The 15125-nt window shown below is 36.7% G+C and overlaps 1 protein-coding gene across 1 annotated transcript; it reads right to left on the minus strand.

Moving 5' to 3' along the window:
• Positions 1–1410: 1410 nt before the first annotated feature.
• On the minus strand, positions 1411–15023 carry LOC306860050 (protein spire homolog 2; the record flags this gene model as incomplete). Its single annotated transcript, XM_079401584.1, has 14 exons — positions 1411–1579; positions 3289–3413; positions 3496–3523; positions 3596–3663; positions 3730–3849; positions 6678–6742; positions 6898–7024; positions 7747–7827; positions 7953–8120; positions 9312–9371; positions 11020–11145; positions 11272–11436; positions 11519–11550; positions 14852–15023. The coding sequence occupies 14 exons, from the start codon at positions 15021–15023 to the stop codon at positions 1411–1413; spliced, it is 1506 nt and encodes a 501-aa protein (XP_079257710.1).
• Positions 15024–15125: the final 102 nt, after the last annotated feature.

The raw sequence follows: 15125 nt of genomic DNA on the forward strand, positions 1-15125 counted from the left end.
TTTTTTTTTTACTGTTTCCAAAGATAGACTGGGAAACAGGGGGCACCCTTGCTAGTAACTTTTATTTTGTGTTATTTTTTGTTTCCAAAGACAGACTCACCTACACTCTTCACATTATACCATTGCGCTTTGAATATGAAGCAGTGTTCATAGTGCATAGATGTCAGTAGAGACTCTTTTGGCCTCAGTAACTTATGCAGGGTTTTAAACAAAAGCTTGCTTTATTATATAACTGTAGCTTATATTTACATTATACATTTTTGTTTGGATTCCAGAGATCATTAACCAAATAAATTAATATAATTTTTTGATTTGTGTGACAGCTTATGAAATGTTCAACTGGGTATTATCAGTTTATATGACGCTATACCTCTGCTTCATGTAAACAATACACCTTATGTTGTATAAAAACACTATTTCAACATCGAGTAATGTATTGCTTAATTAGGAGTTTACGACTGTATGAAGAGACACATTAGGCATTACTTTCAGACAATCCACTGCTAAATGCTCCTTTTGTTTATTCTTCAGTAAAGTCAGGCATAGGTACCTAACCTAATTAAAAAAGGGAAATTTTAAATGGTTAAAAAGGAAATATTTACTAACACTAAAGTCTAATAAAACTTTATGAATAAAATCAAATTTATGGGTTTCAGTGTACACATGCAGTTAAACAACGCAAACACTAAACCAAACCAAGCAACATGCTCCACTGGTTTGGTGAATTGGTATCCAAGGTTGATTTTGTTTTTACATCCCAATCAGACAGAACTTTACAACTTTTCGGTTTAAAAATAAATTCACTAAATTTCACTACTAGCTCAAAACTCTACAACCATTAAGGTTACAAATTATTGTCCTCTGAAATATTTTTCATTTGTCTACAAATGTTTTCAAATAAAAAAAAAAAAAAGAAAAAAAAAAAAACCTCCCCAAACTCTTCTGCCGTTGGTCAGATTTGCATGAAATCTCAGAAGACCTCCATGACAAAATGGCATAAAAAGATTTGGATCATCTAATTGAAATGTGACACTCCCAAATAATCCTACACCAAAACATTCACTGGAATTAGTATCATTTATCTTATTCTTTTATTGAAGTAGTTGAGGACTATTTTAGCTATTTTTAAACCATTGCGAAACATCACTGTGGGCTTGCCTTTGATATTTCTTTAAACTGCAGCGAAGGCCATCATCACTGTGCTCCATATGCATACAAACATTAGTAAAAATTCAGCACATTTATTTAATTTGTTCATAATGTAAAACCTTAAAACTAACTCTGCAACTGGTGAAAAACAAATGTCTAGAACCAACATGGTGCCACACTGTGATCAACCAACCCAACAAGGAAAACACACAAACACCACTGATAGATAAATAAAAGGAGCAGATAAAAGGACGGAGGCGTTCAGATCTCCTGAGAGTCTGTGACGGGACAGCGGGACGGCAGCGAGTCACACGCCTGCAGTAGATCCTTCTGGCAGCGCACACAGATGTCCTGACTGTACCAGTCGCGCATGGCCAGAGTGTGAAGGGATGTGGAGCTGGAGCCACGCGACACCAGAACCAGAGGAATCCTGACAGAGCAGACAAACAAAGCTTGTCTCACCGATAACTGACACACAGCTGGAGCCAATCGTATACATTATCATTTGACAAATGATGAAATCATCTGTCGAGACACTGCAGTCATATGTCTCATTTTCTAGAAAATGGCCATATTAAGAGAAAGAAGTGGAAAACTGGGAGATGTATTCGTCTCGACTGATCTGCATAGATGCAAACTCCTTTTTCACAAGTTTTATTTACGTGTTTTTGCCACGTTGAGTATTGTAGCCAATCACAGGCATCTCCAGCAGCTCTGTTGAAAGCAATGGCCAATCAGAGGCGTTTTCTGTAGGTGAGTCAGAATCTGCTCTGAACTAATTTTAGTTTTCACACAAGTTTAGTAGTTCTACACGCTCGCAGAGCGACCTATTATAATAAGAGAGAGAGAGCGAGAGAGAAATAGAGCTAAAGTGATGCAGATTAAATTCAGGGTAATAAATCTACAACATCATCGTGTGTTGGCTGAATATATTTAGCAGCTTCTACAGTTAAATATAAAACAAAGCACTTTTTTTGATGTGTCCTTTAAAATGTAGCTTAAATAAACAATATTTCCAAATATTTAATGCATTATTATTTAATTGTACTTCTACTACTACTTCTGTACAGTACTAATTTATAATAGTCATTTTATAATAAATCCAAAAGCAAGATGTGAAAACGGCAACTGAGCTAATGAGCGATCCTCTGCTGCCATCTACTGGATATAATGGTAATTCCATGTAATTTTCATCTTAAAAGTCTTTGTTTTTCACCAGGATTTTTGGCACATTTTTTTTCCATGTCATCTCCATGAATTAAAAGTGAATCTTTAAAGTGAATTTTACTGCACAACTGTATAAGTGTTTTGATTTTTTGCTTGCGTGTCTGTCACCTTTTTCACCTATGATGAGTTTGCATCCCTGGATCTGGCTAAACTCACGAGATGCATGGCAGTATTGTGTGTGTTTAGGTTGTGAAGGAGTATTCAGACATGACTAGAAGCAGTGATTCTCAACCTTTGTCACTTGAAGGCCCCACATTGGCCAACACAATATTTGAAGATATTTTATTTAATATTTCTGCTGTAATTATGACAAAGCTTCTGGTTTTTAAACTTTATTTACAGAAACTGGGAGTGTTAATATTAAATTAACCATGATTCATTTTCTGATTTCAGAATATTCAAGACTCAAATTACGTTCTTCAGTAAACAAAAAAAAAAAAAAAAACCCAAAAAAAACGTTGGAACAAAATTTCAAATTCTGAATACTGTCCAAAGACTTGATGCCACAAACCTCACAAACTAAAATTCAGTACTTCTTTAGAAGTGCTCATTATAGCCAACAATTGTTTAAATAAAATAAGTTATCTTACTTGATTTATTGAATCCCAAAGGGAAATTCATGCCACAGCAGAGCTCACCACAAAAAAAAAATGAACAAATTAAAAGATAACACTGCAAAGTACTGCATTTCATATACCAGATTGGAGCTTGATGTCTTGAAGCTATTGCAATGTTTACATCAGAAGGTCCATGAATGGAGAAGTTTACTGTTAAAGAAAGGCCAACAGTTTCCTCTTGCTTAGGTTTTTGACTGATTTTGTGTACTTACTAGATCAGTCGATTCTTCTGTTTTTCGGTTATCATTTCAAGCAAAATCTTTGGTAATTGGTTCAGCTGATATAGTCCACTCACCAGACTGAATTCCAGGTCCAGCGCTCGCTCCAGAAGTTTCTCTGGCTTTGCTCGCCATCTTTCATCACGATTTGCTTGAAGAAGCTCAGAGGAAGGTTCACGCAGCGCTTGGAGGGCAGACGCATCTGATACAGAGAACACATGCAAATGAACCGCCAGACGGCATTAATGACTACTAAAGATTCAATACAGGAGACTCCAGCCTACCTCTAGACAACACCCGGGACACACAACCCTGCAAACACACAGCATAGACGTCACAAAACAGTTTCATCATGCGCAGAATCAGAGAAACGCGTGATCTGACCTCCGACACACAGAGCAGACGTTATGCCACGTGAAATACAGGCTCCTCATTGCACAGCAAGAACAAACCTGAGAACAACAGACTTTTAGATGACATATTTTGAGCTCCTGAATCAGGATCGGAGGAATTCTCACCCGCCAGTCCTCATATCTCGCACACGACATATCCTTCACATCTCCTTTCTCCTCAGAACTGTGCATTTTCATGACGTCAACGATCGTCGTGAGAACAGACCTCCCGTTACTGCTCTTCACCTTCAACAGGAAGAGATCAACAGTACAGAGATACAGTATTCGAGTAATAGCACTTCTCTACTATACACATTTTGGGGATCTGCACTTGAGTTCTGCTGAAGTTAAATGTGCATTTCTACATTTACAAGGTAATTAACACAACGTAAACAATACTTTTTACTCCATGTACACTACCAGTCATGATGCTAAAAATTCAGCTTTGAAATCACAGGAATAAATTACATTTTAAAATATATTCAAATAGAAAGCAGTTAAACTAAAAAAATATTTCAATTTGACTGTTTTTGCTGTACTTTGGATCAAATAAATGCAGGCTTGGTGAGCAGGAGATACTTTAAAAAAACATTACCAGTCAAAAGGTTTTGAACCGTAAGATTTTTACTGTAGACACATGGCTGAAATCTTTCCTTAATTATTCAAAACTAACAACACTATGTCTTTATCCTAATGTGACTTCAAAATATGAGAATGAGTAAGTGACGGAAGTACAGTTGTGAGTGAACTGTGCATAGAAGAGTTAACAGACAGTTTTTATAATAACCAGTGTAGATGAACTAAAGTCAAGTGTGAACACATTCATGATTATCCGTCTAAAATCACAATACAGTATTCAAATGTCAAACCAGGACTCTGCTTGACTTGTATTTGCTGATCATTTTCACTGAAAATGTTCAGGTAACAGGTTTCAGAATACTGGTCTGAGTTTAACAATCTGTGTGTCCTAGGAGTTTATAATCAGAAAAATGAGAAGTGTGAAAGGGTCATGAACTGAGAAACCAAAAAATCCCTTGATCTTTTGTAATTTAAGAGGTCATTGAGTTATAAAAACATCCAAGTTTCAGAACTCAACTCTCATTACTCTAAAAACAGCTTATATTAAAGCCAGTCTGACAAAACAACTTGTGGAATGTACAGCTATGATGTAATAGTGTGGATAAGCACCGCCTCCACAGATGATCAATGCCTGCTTCTACATTGCTGCTGTTTAGCCCCACCCACTGATATGTGACTTTCTATAAAAATCTAAAATATATGTTTTTATTAAAGTAAAAATGGAAAATAAATAAGCCTAGTCGTACACGAAAGGCATATTTATCATCTATTTTTACTTTAATACAAACATGTATTTTAGATTTTTATAGAAATATGAGTCACATATCTCACACAGAGATCGCACTGTCAGTGTTTGGGAATATTCATGCATAATTTATACACACTCGCATGAAATCAGATAAAACAAAATCAAACATTTTAGCAAACATCACGGTTGTCTGAACCAATGAGCATTAAGCTGTGTCGTCAGCCAGTCGTTTCCCATCATGATTTTGATCAGAGCAGTCGGTGGAGAGCAACTGCGCTCGACTGCTCAATCCGACACCAATCCACCTCACTGTTGCGAGAGTTTTTTGGCACACGTCAGGATGACAGAGCAAGTTGGACGCAACTCGGACACTTTTCTAACTGGCATGCATCTCGCAGATTTTGCTCATCTCAGACAAGCCTACTGTCTGTTAGCCCCGCCCACCAATTCTACATCCCTGCCTGTTAGCCCCGCCCACCAATTCTACATCCCTGCCTGTTAGCCCTGCCCACCAATTCTACATGCATCATTTACGAGTGGCGAACATGCAAGTCTACACGGAATAAATAAATTAAATAGAGATGCTGTTCAGTGCCAAGTTGTGGAAAACCAGTGTTTGCATCGCCTTCCTTCTCATCCCAACTTTATTTTTAATGAGGATCCAGACAGCGCGAGTAAGAACTTGCTCCTTTATTCACTTCATTTTACTGATTCGTTTACAAACAAGGAACATTTCGAAGATTGAAACTAAAAGACGATGCTCTGCAAATATATTGGATCCGACAGTAATGTGGCAATACAAGTGTAACGGTTTTAAATTATGTGATCACTATTGCTTTATTACAGCACGCTTGATAGGAGTATTTATGCGTTTTTAACCTAAAATGACAGCAGCGTCCATCTGTGAAGGATGTACACTGTCAAACACACAACTATTAGCCAATCATAGGCCTGGTGGATTGTAGACTGGGAAGTAAACGCCCACTGCTATTCAAACAGAGCGTTCTGATGAGGGGAGTCAAAAACTGGACAGAAAATGGCCCATTACTTCATATTTTGAAAAAAAAAAAAAAATCTTAAATTCAAAATAACAGTACAAAAAGGGAGGCAGTTCATGACCCCTTTAAAAAAAAAAAAAAAAAAAAGTTAGACATATTTGAGGCATTGTTGATATAAAAAGTGCACTGAGAAATTGGTGTCCCACCACAGACACTACTGCAGGCTTCAGTACATATAACATTATAGACAAAGCGACGCACCACTTTGAAGAGATCCCGGTTGCAAGCAAAAGATCTGGTCCGGCGCTTTCCTGTTAATATGGATAGATGAGATGCATCCATGTTTTTGTGGGAAAATCCCCACCACATTTAAAGGAAACACCTTTCAATTTCAGATCACGTCACTTCAAAACCAAAGAAAACAAAATGGACACTTTAAAAATCAACCCGTTAATCCTCAAATTCTCACTACGGTATTAACTTATAACACCTGTTAGTGGATTCATGCAATCTCTCATTAAAATGCTCTTTATAATCATTTACTTGGAAGTCAATGTGACAGACGTGATCTTGTTCAGGTTTCCTCATTTACAGTATTCAAAGCAACTAAAGTCAAGATCTGACCTGTAAAGCTGGCATCCTGCGCATCACTTCCTGAACCAACAGCTTCCTGCACAGTCGAGAAAAAAAACTTATAAACTGCAATAATCTGTTTAAAGTGCTGCTTGAAATCTGAAGAGGACGTATACATTAGAGCGTATCCTGTGAGGAGAACGCTCTTCAGCCGCTTCATTAATCACCAAGCCATCTGCGGCTTAAAGCAAACAAAACTGTCAGTGATTTACCAAATTCAGAGCTTACAGGAAAAAAAAAAAAACGACATGATATTGCTCAAATAAATTTACAATTCCTTTGTGAACAAAGTAGTAACATTAAAGGACAGAGTTGTGGACTAAAAGGTTTCTGTACGTTTATAGTTCATCTCGGTGTTGTGTGCCAGACGCTTGCAGTGGTCAGTCGAGCGAATCTCCTCCATCAGCAACTCATGCAGACTGATCTGCTCTTTGGGCTTCAGGCGTATACTACGCTCGGACGCCTGAGGAAGAGGAAATGAAGAAGAAATCTATGGACATGGAAGCCAAAACCTGTTAGTTGACAAATGTGACCCTGGACCACAAAACCAGTCAAAAGGGTCAATTTCTTCAATTTAAGTTTTTTGAATCTGAATAAATAAACTTTTCATTGATGTAAGGTTGATTAGGGCAATATTTGGCCGAGATACAACTATTTGAAAATCTGGAATCTGAAGGCGCAAAAAAATCTAATTATTGAGAAAATCGCCTTTAAAGTTGTCCAAAAGAAGTTCTTAGCAATGCATATTACTAATCAAAAATGAAGTTTGATATATTTAAGGTAGGAAATTTACAAGATGTCTTCATGAAACATGATCTTTACTTAATATCCTAATGATTTTTGGCATAAAAAGAAAATGGATAATTTTGACCCATACAGTGGCTATTGCTACAAATATACCTGTGCTATTTATGAATGTGATCTTGGACAAATAAACCTTCATTTAAAATTGAACAGGCAATCCAGAGAGAATGGATCAGATGGCCAAAGTGTCTTTATATGACAGGGAGAGGGTTTGTGACATGAGCCAAAAAAGGAAATAGTTTTTCTATACGTTGATGAGAAATTATGATGGCAAACTTAGAAAATAACATACACTGATGAATTGGCACAATAAGACATGATCACACAGTGTCAAGTTAAGACCTTTGTTTTTCCTGCCAAGTTGGCTTGGCAAATTCTCACCGGTCTCAACTTTGGCCGTGAGCGGATGAACTCTAGAAGAGTCTGGTGAGGGTCTAGTTTTTTTTGGCCATCTCCTACATCCTATGGATGCAAGAATACACATTCAAATAACTGACACCAATCCAATAAAACTACAGTGAAATCAAAGAATATATTGACATAAAAACACGCAATGAAAGAAAAACAAAGCCTGACTGTACAGTTAGCTGAACTTTCCGCAGTGTGTAGCGTCTGCACTGGATGTCCCGCAGCAGCTGGTTGAACGGAGGGGTCTCCGCAGGCTGTGGGCATTTGCTGATAGTCAGTCTCCTCGCTAGCGGCTGCAGCAGCACACCTCTGCTCAACTCATCCACCAGATCCCTCCATGAGGACACCTGCAGTGCGAACAATACCAGCAACTAAACAAATATAGGACTCACTACGACACGTTTATCATGAAAGCTAGCAAGAAATATCCAGGATACAATCCGATTGATGGTATAGAATGACTGATGGTGAACAGATTTAAAAAAACTAGGCTTCATACACTTACCAACTTTGTGAATAGTAACCAAGGAAAAACTGGCCATCATACACAAAACAGCAGAGGATCTCACACACTACCAGACTTTAAAGTTGTTCCAATCACAACAACAAAAACCCCCACTAAATTAATGAAATCAACGTGTTGCAAAATCAGCTCAAAATATCACGAGATTAATATCATCCGACCTGATGGATTCAGAGCCTGAAGCTTAACTTTTTTTTTTTTAAATGAAAGTCTGTGACCATCACACACACTATGCGATTTTCTATGAAATCGGTCAACTCTAAGTCACTAAAGAGCCAGTCTGAAGATTAGAGTCAACTTCTCCAGACTGTTAATCTGGGCACCATACAAGTACAGTTGTGTACATTTATGCACTGAATTTAATTCATATTGGTTTTAATAAAAAGTAATCATGTTTAGAAGTTTTATTTATATAGCGCCTTTCCATTGCTCAAGGTCACTTTACATAGTGCTATACAAAACATTTACATACCCAAAAGACATTACAAACATATAAACCAAATAAAGCCACATTATCCAAAATTCAAATTAAACAAACGTTTTTAGCTGAGTCTTCAAGGTAGACAAAGATAAGTTACGAAGTGTAAGGGGTAGTGAATTCCATAATTTCAGAGCGTTGACACTGAATGACCTACCACCTACAGTGGACAGCCGATAACGAGGAATGGACAAAAAACAAGCTCAGAAGATCTGAGAGACCGGAGTACAGTAGGTCAGACAGATATGGTTTAGACAAAGAAATCCATTACAGTAATGAGACCGTTTATACAGAGCAAGAAACTTCACATGTAAGCCTTAATCAAGCCTTCACAAACAAGCCTTCACTAAAGTCGCCAGTGTAAGTGTACTTAAACGCCAAATTTTCATACTGAATTTCAAATTGTCATGAAAACGGTCACAATGCAAAACATTAAGTTAAAGACCTTTCGGTTTAGATTAAAAAGTTGAAATGCACAATGACATCTTTGAAAGTGGAATTTTATTTATTTTTTGTGATGATGGCGGTGCTGCTTACCCAGTCTGTGGCCACTCGTGCAACCAGTTGGGTCTCTGATTCAAATAGCTTCTGCAGACTCTGTTGAGAGTTTTAACAAAAAAAGTAGTATAATGCATCTTTAGGTTTGGTGTAAAAGTTACAGTGAGACTGATCAGCAAACCAGGACTAAAAACAAAGTTTCTTTTAGTCCGAAACAAAAGGACTAAGAACAAAAACGAGATGTGTCTTAAAGGCAAGGCAAGTTTATTTATATAGCACACAAAATAAAAAATAAAAAAAACAATAAAACCAGAAATTTAAAAACGTTTAAATTTAGAACAATTAATAAAGATTAAAGATGATTACACAAAATACAGTGCAGTCAGTTCGGACGTAGCACAGTGCTCATTCAACAAACGCACAGCTAAACACATGAGTTTTGAGTCTGGATTTAAATGTGGCTAATGTTTTAGCACATCTGATTTCTTCTGGAAGCTGGTTTCAACTGCTGGAGGCATAAAAGCTAAAAAGGGACTTCCCTTGTTTTGTGTGAACCCTTGGCGTTTCTAACGGACTCGATCCTAATGATCTGAGTGGTCTGTTCGGTTTATATTCAGTGAGCATATCAGCAATATATTTAGGTCCTGGGCCATTGAGTGACTTATAAACGAGTAAAAGTACTTTAAAATCAATCCTAAATGTAACTGGAAGCCAGTGTAAGGACCTGAGGACTGGTGTGATATGCTCAGATTTTCTGGTTCTAGTCAGAATCCTGGCAGCAGCGTTCTGGATGAGCTGCAGTTGTCTAATGTCTTCTTGGGAAGGCCGGTGAGGAGACCATTACAGGAATCCACCCTGCTGGTGATAAAGGCATGAACAAGTTTCTCCAAGTCTTGACCGGAAACAAAACATCTAATTCTTGCAATGTTTTTGAGATGATAGTATGCTGATTTAGTTACTGCTTTGACATGACTACTGAAACTAAGGTCTGTCTCCAGAATCACACCAAGATTTCTGACTTGATTTTTAGTTGTTTGACCCCTTGAGTCAAGGTATGCATTCACCTTGAGAACTTCATCTTTGTTTCCAAATGCAATGACTTCAGTTTTCTCCTTGTTTAACTGAAGAAAGTTCTGGCACATCCAACTGTTAATTTCATCAATGCATTGGCAGAGGGAGTCCATGGGGCTGTAGTCATTTAGAGATAAGGCTAGGTAAATCTGGGTATCAGCAGCATAGCTGTGATAGAACCAAATTGCCTCTCTCATTATTTGACTTTGTGGGCGCATATACAAGCTAAACAAGAGCGGTGCAAGAATTGAGCCTTGTCATAGACGTCCACTTAGACTTATGCTCTCCTATACTCACATAATAACCTCTCCCTTCTAAGTATGACCTGAACCATTTGAGTGCCATCCCAGAAAGCCCGACCCAGTTCTCCAGTCTCTCTAGAGGTATGTTATGATCGACAGTGTCAAATGCAGCACTAAGATCTAGTAGTACCAGCACTGATATTTTGCAAAGAATCAGAATTAAAGCGAATATCATTGATTATCTTAATGAGTGCTGTGATGCGCTCGGAAACCAGATTGAAAATTGTCCAGGTATCCATGAGTTTAAGTAGTTGTTCAACTGATTAAAAACTACCTTTTCAATAATCTTAAAGTCAACATGAATTCACTATCCATTTTACTTCCATACCAAAACTGCACAGAGGTTTGTATTAGGATGCATTGAGTTCTCTCACCTTCCTGGACTGCTGAACGATCTGCAGATACTGACACAACTCAACAGTGCGCGAGAACAGACTGGAACACACACTCCTGTAGTGTTTAGCTGCATGACTCGGATTGTACAGGCGCTCCTCACAGACCTGTGCGGAAAACAGTTGACAGAAGCCAGGATCAGGCCACATCCTGCCTTAAAGCACTCACTTTAATGCATTCACACCAAGGCTTATTCAGCTTCAGTGCATGCAGCAGATGAGGGACTTCAGTACATGGATGACATCAGCGATGCTGCAGATGGGCTGACAGTGGCCGAGGTTCACTTTGGTCATCCGACACACCAAGATCTCCAAGGTCTCGCTTAATTCACGCTCTACCTGTGTCTCCAGACCCCAGTCCAGACTCAAGTACACAAGACGGCCAACAAACTCCACAGCCTACAGACACATTGACATCTCTCAACGGCATATGCATGAATCAATGACATATTTATGTACCTGAAGAAAATATAATAGCTACCTGTTCCTCTGTCTCTATCACACATGAATGACCTACAGAAAGAGAGGTTAAAAATCACTTCGTTTTTATTGTTCTGATGAGAAAAATCTAAGAGACACTAGTATGTTTAAAAAAAAATAAAAATCAAAAACAGCAAACTGATTCACCTACACAACAGTGCAGTTTTTACGTCCAAATCACATCCATGTTTAAAAAGTATTTAAAAATGCTTATTTTTTTCCCCATGCAGCCACAGAAAATTATTTTAATCCATCTCTTTTAATTAACACTATAGACAATAAAAGTCAGTGGGGCAAGGAACTGCACTGGAATACACATTAAACAAAATACAATGTGAATAATGACAGTGTCAACATGAAAATGACAAATAAATAACATTCCCTGCAACGACCATAAGGTACATCAGGTCATTTTTGACTCATGTCACTGCAAGGATATGAGAAAAAAAAAAAAAAAAAAAAAAAAAAAAAAAAAAAAGAGAAGCAATTACATAACGTAATTACGTACAATAATGTAATTGCTTTCATAGAAATATGTATATTGATTTCTGCTTTTAGACCGTCCAGCTTGCCCCGCAGACTTTAAATGTAAGGACATTACTGTAAACTAATTTGTTTGCAATGAATGGACTGCACCACAAATACTGTGCTTCCACATGACAAAAATACTACATTAATTTATAGCAAATACTATAGTGTTTTTGAACAATACCATAGTAAAGTGTATTATACTGTATAGTATTTACAACCCTTTGTTAATGAATGCTACAGCATAGGGGAGAGTGGGTAACATGAGCCAGTGGGTAAGTTGATCCACCCCCTTTATCTTGCCAACTGTACACTTTTATTGTCATGTGAACATATTTTGAAACCACCCATAATTTCTGCCAGACTGTGAAAAGAAACACACGGGAGGAGTGGAAGACACCCAATTACTTTGGCAAGCCAAAAACAGTTTTTAAAGTAAAATTTTAGCATATGTAATGGCTGTTACATCAAAGTAAATTTATCCAGGTCTAAAAATGTTGAATATAGGTGATTTAGCAATGTATAAAACCATGTAAATCATTTAGCTAAATATTAGCCTGAATTAGTAAGCAAGCTAGTTTTTTTCCAAAATGGCAGATATGGGGCAAAGTGAGCCAAATGCTGTGGGGTAAATTGAGCCAGCATTTTATCTTATCCTACCATAAGGCACTGAAGTTAAGTTCAATCTCTGAAGCATAAACTGCTAGTTTAATGTGATTACACAACTGATTTAGTTCATCATATATACATATTATTTGTAGTTTATTTGATAGGGACAGTGTACAAGTGCACCAAATCCATCTCTGATAAGAACCAGAAGATGCTTTATCACATTATAATCAGATCTTTCCACCTGTAGTCGCTAAATGGCCAGTTCAACATGGCAGAAAAGCTACCATGCCAAGAATCTTTTGACTATATTGTTCATTAGTTTCAGTGACATTTATTCCTTCATTCTAATTCGGTTTATTTTTTTTACTCAAACTCTGTTTAGTCTTTTTTTTGGGGGGGGGGGGGGGGGGGGGGGGGGAGAGATTATAACTTTGGTGTTAAAGATTGTTTCAGAAATGCAAACAATTAAAGATTGAAATTTTAATTTGGTTGGTTTTATGTTGTTTACATTAGCTTTATGAAAAGAAATAAGACTGTTTGAAAAAGGAAAAGGAACACTTTATAAGAAGCCATATTTGTAGAACCCTGTCATAGATGGGTCACTGACGTGACGCCTAAATTCTCTTTCCGATTGCATTTTCTCAGTTAAAAATAGGTTTAAATGCATAGAAAAGGTTGCATATATATATGAAGGGCCTCTCCCATGTATGAACTCACTTTAACTTTTCAAAAAACATTAGTTACTTGTAATTTTTCTGTTATTCAAAGTGTCAAAATATCACGACTGTCCGGCCATAACTTTTTTTGTAAACATCTTTGAAATTACCCTAAATTTATTCAGATTAATTTTCTGCACTATTTGGCATAATTTCCAAAGTGTTTTGTAATACTGTATAAAATTGCAAAGCATTTGTATTTATATTTCCATCATAATATACAAAACTTTGATTTCCATTTTATGACATCATGTGGTGCGACCATCAAGAAACTACCATTTTGGGACTTTTATGTTGAAATCCATTCAAAGTTAAGACTTTGCATCATATACCAATTTGCCAAGGACCCATGGAAGCATCAAGCAGGTTTATAAGTCTCTTTCAAATAAAAAAATAAAAATAAAAAAAAAAACCTTTTTAACAGCTGGTATGTAGTTACCACATTTGGATATCATGTGGTATGACCTCAAAAAAAACAATGAATAAGTTATTTCTGCAATTATTTATTTTCATTATATATTTCATAGTGACCTTCTGTGCTTGTAAATTTTGACTGAATTTGAAAATGTCATGTGGTGTGACCAAATATAAAAAATAAAAATAAAATCTAATTTCTGTGGTTGAAATATGAATCACTGCTAGAGTATGCTTAAATGGTATTTTTAAAACATTTTTCCTGCAAATTGCATAAAACTGATGTTTGTTAACTACATTTAAGGCAACTCTGAAATTATAGAACAAAAATAAGAGATCATTATTTACAGAAACTCAAATTAAATGCAAATACTTTTCTAAACACTTTAATTACTGAGAACTTTTTTTTTTATGCATGTTAAGGAAATTATTTAATTTTAATATAAATCATGGTCGCACTACATTACATTTTGTAAGGCTACGGCTAATTCATCTAGATGAAAAAAAAAACACTAAAATCACTTAGTTGTACATTTTAATATGAATTTGTGTGTGCATGCATTTTTGTATTTTAAAATTGGCCTGTCGAAAATCCTTATACGTCAGATACATTGATCATTTAAAATGATAGGAAACATCCTGAAATTACTTCATATACTTTCATTGTACTTATGTGGTCCTCAAGATAAGGGAACATGACTCAGAAGTAAAAAGTGGCTCATCTTACCCCTACTGTAGTATTAACTATAGCAAACTAATAAATACTGCAGTATACTTTAGTTTTTACTACAGTAAACTGTAGTGTATTGTAGTATAATATAGTTGTAAAACATTTTGTACAGTATTGGGTAATTTGTTTATATTACTACAGTTGTTATATCACCACAGCAACTATAGAATTAACACAAACTAACTAAAGTACAGAAACACATACTATAAATTAGTATTTTTTTCATAATTAAATCCAGCATTTCTTTAAACACAAATAATTAAATATATACGTAATTCCTAAAGAGTTTACTGTTAAAATGTTAAATATAGCCTTACACCTATAAGGCTCTCACCTTTGATCAGAGAGACGCCGCCGTCTCTGGAGACCAGCACCGCCGCCGGGTCCGGAGACACTGCTTCCCGTGTCTGATGAGAGAGTCTGCAGCAGAGCTGATAACACAGAGCCCAGGCCTGCTCCTCACTCACTGGATGCTCCTGAACCTCCAGCATCTCAGCCAGAGACATCTGCTCATATGAACACCTGTGACCTGTGCTCAACTCCATCATCTCCTTCAAAACATGTGCGTTTCAGCTTGAATAAAAATATCACTTCCACAACGATACAAG

Source organism: Barbus barbus, assembly GCF_936440315.1.
Source record: "Barbus barbus genome assembly, chromosome: 40".
In the NCBI taxonomy this organism is placed as follows: Eukaryota; Metazoa; Chordata; class Actinopteri; order Cypriniformes; family Cyprinidae; genus Barbus; species Barbus barbus.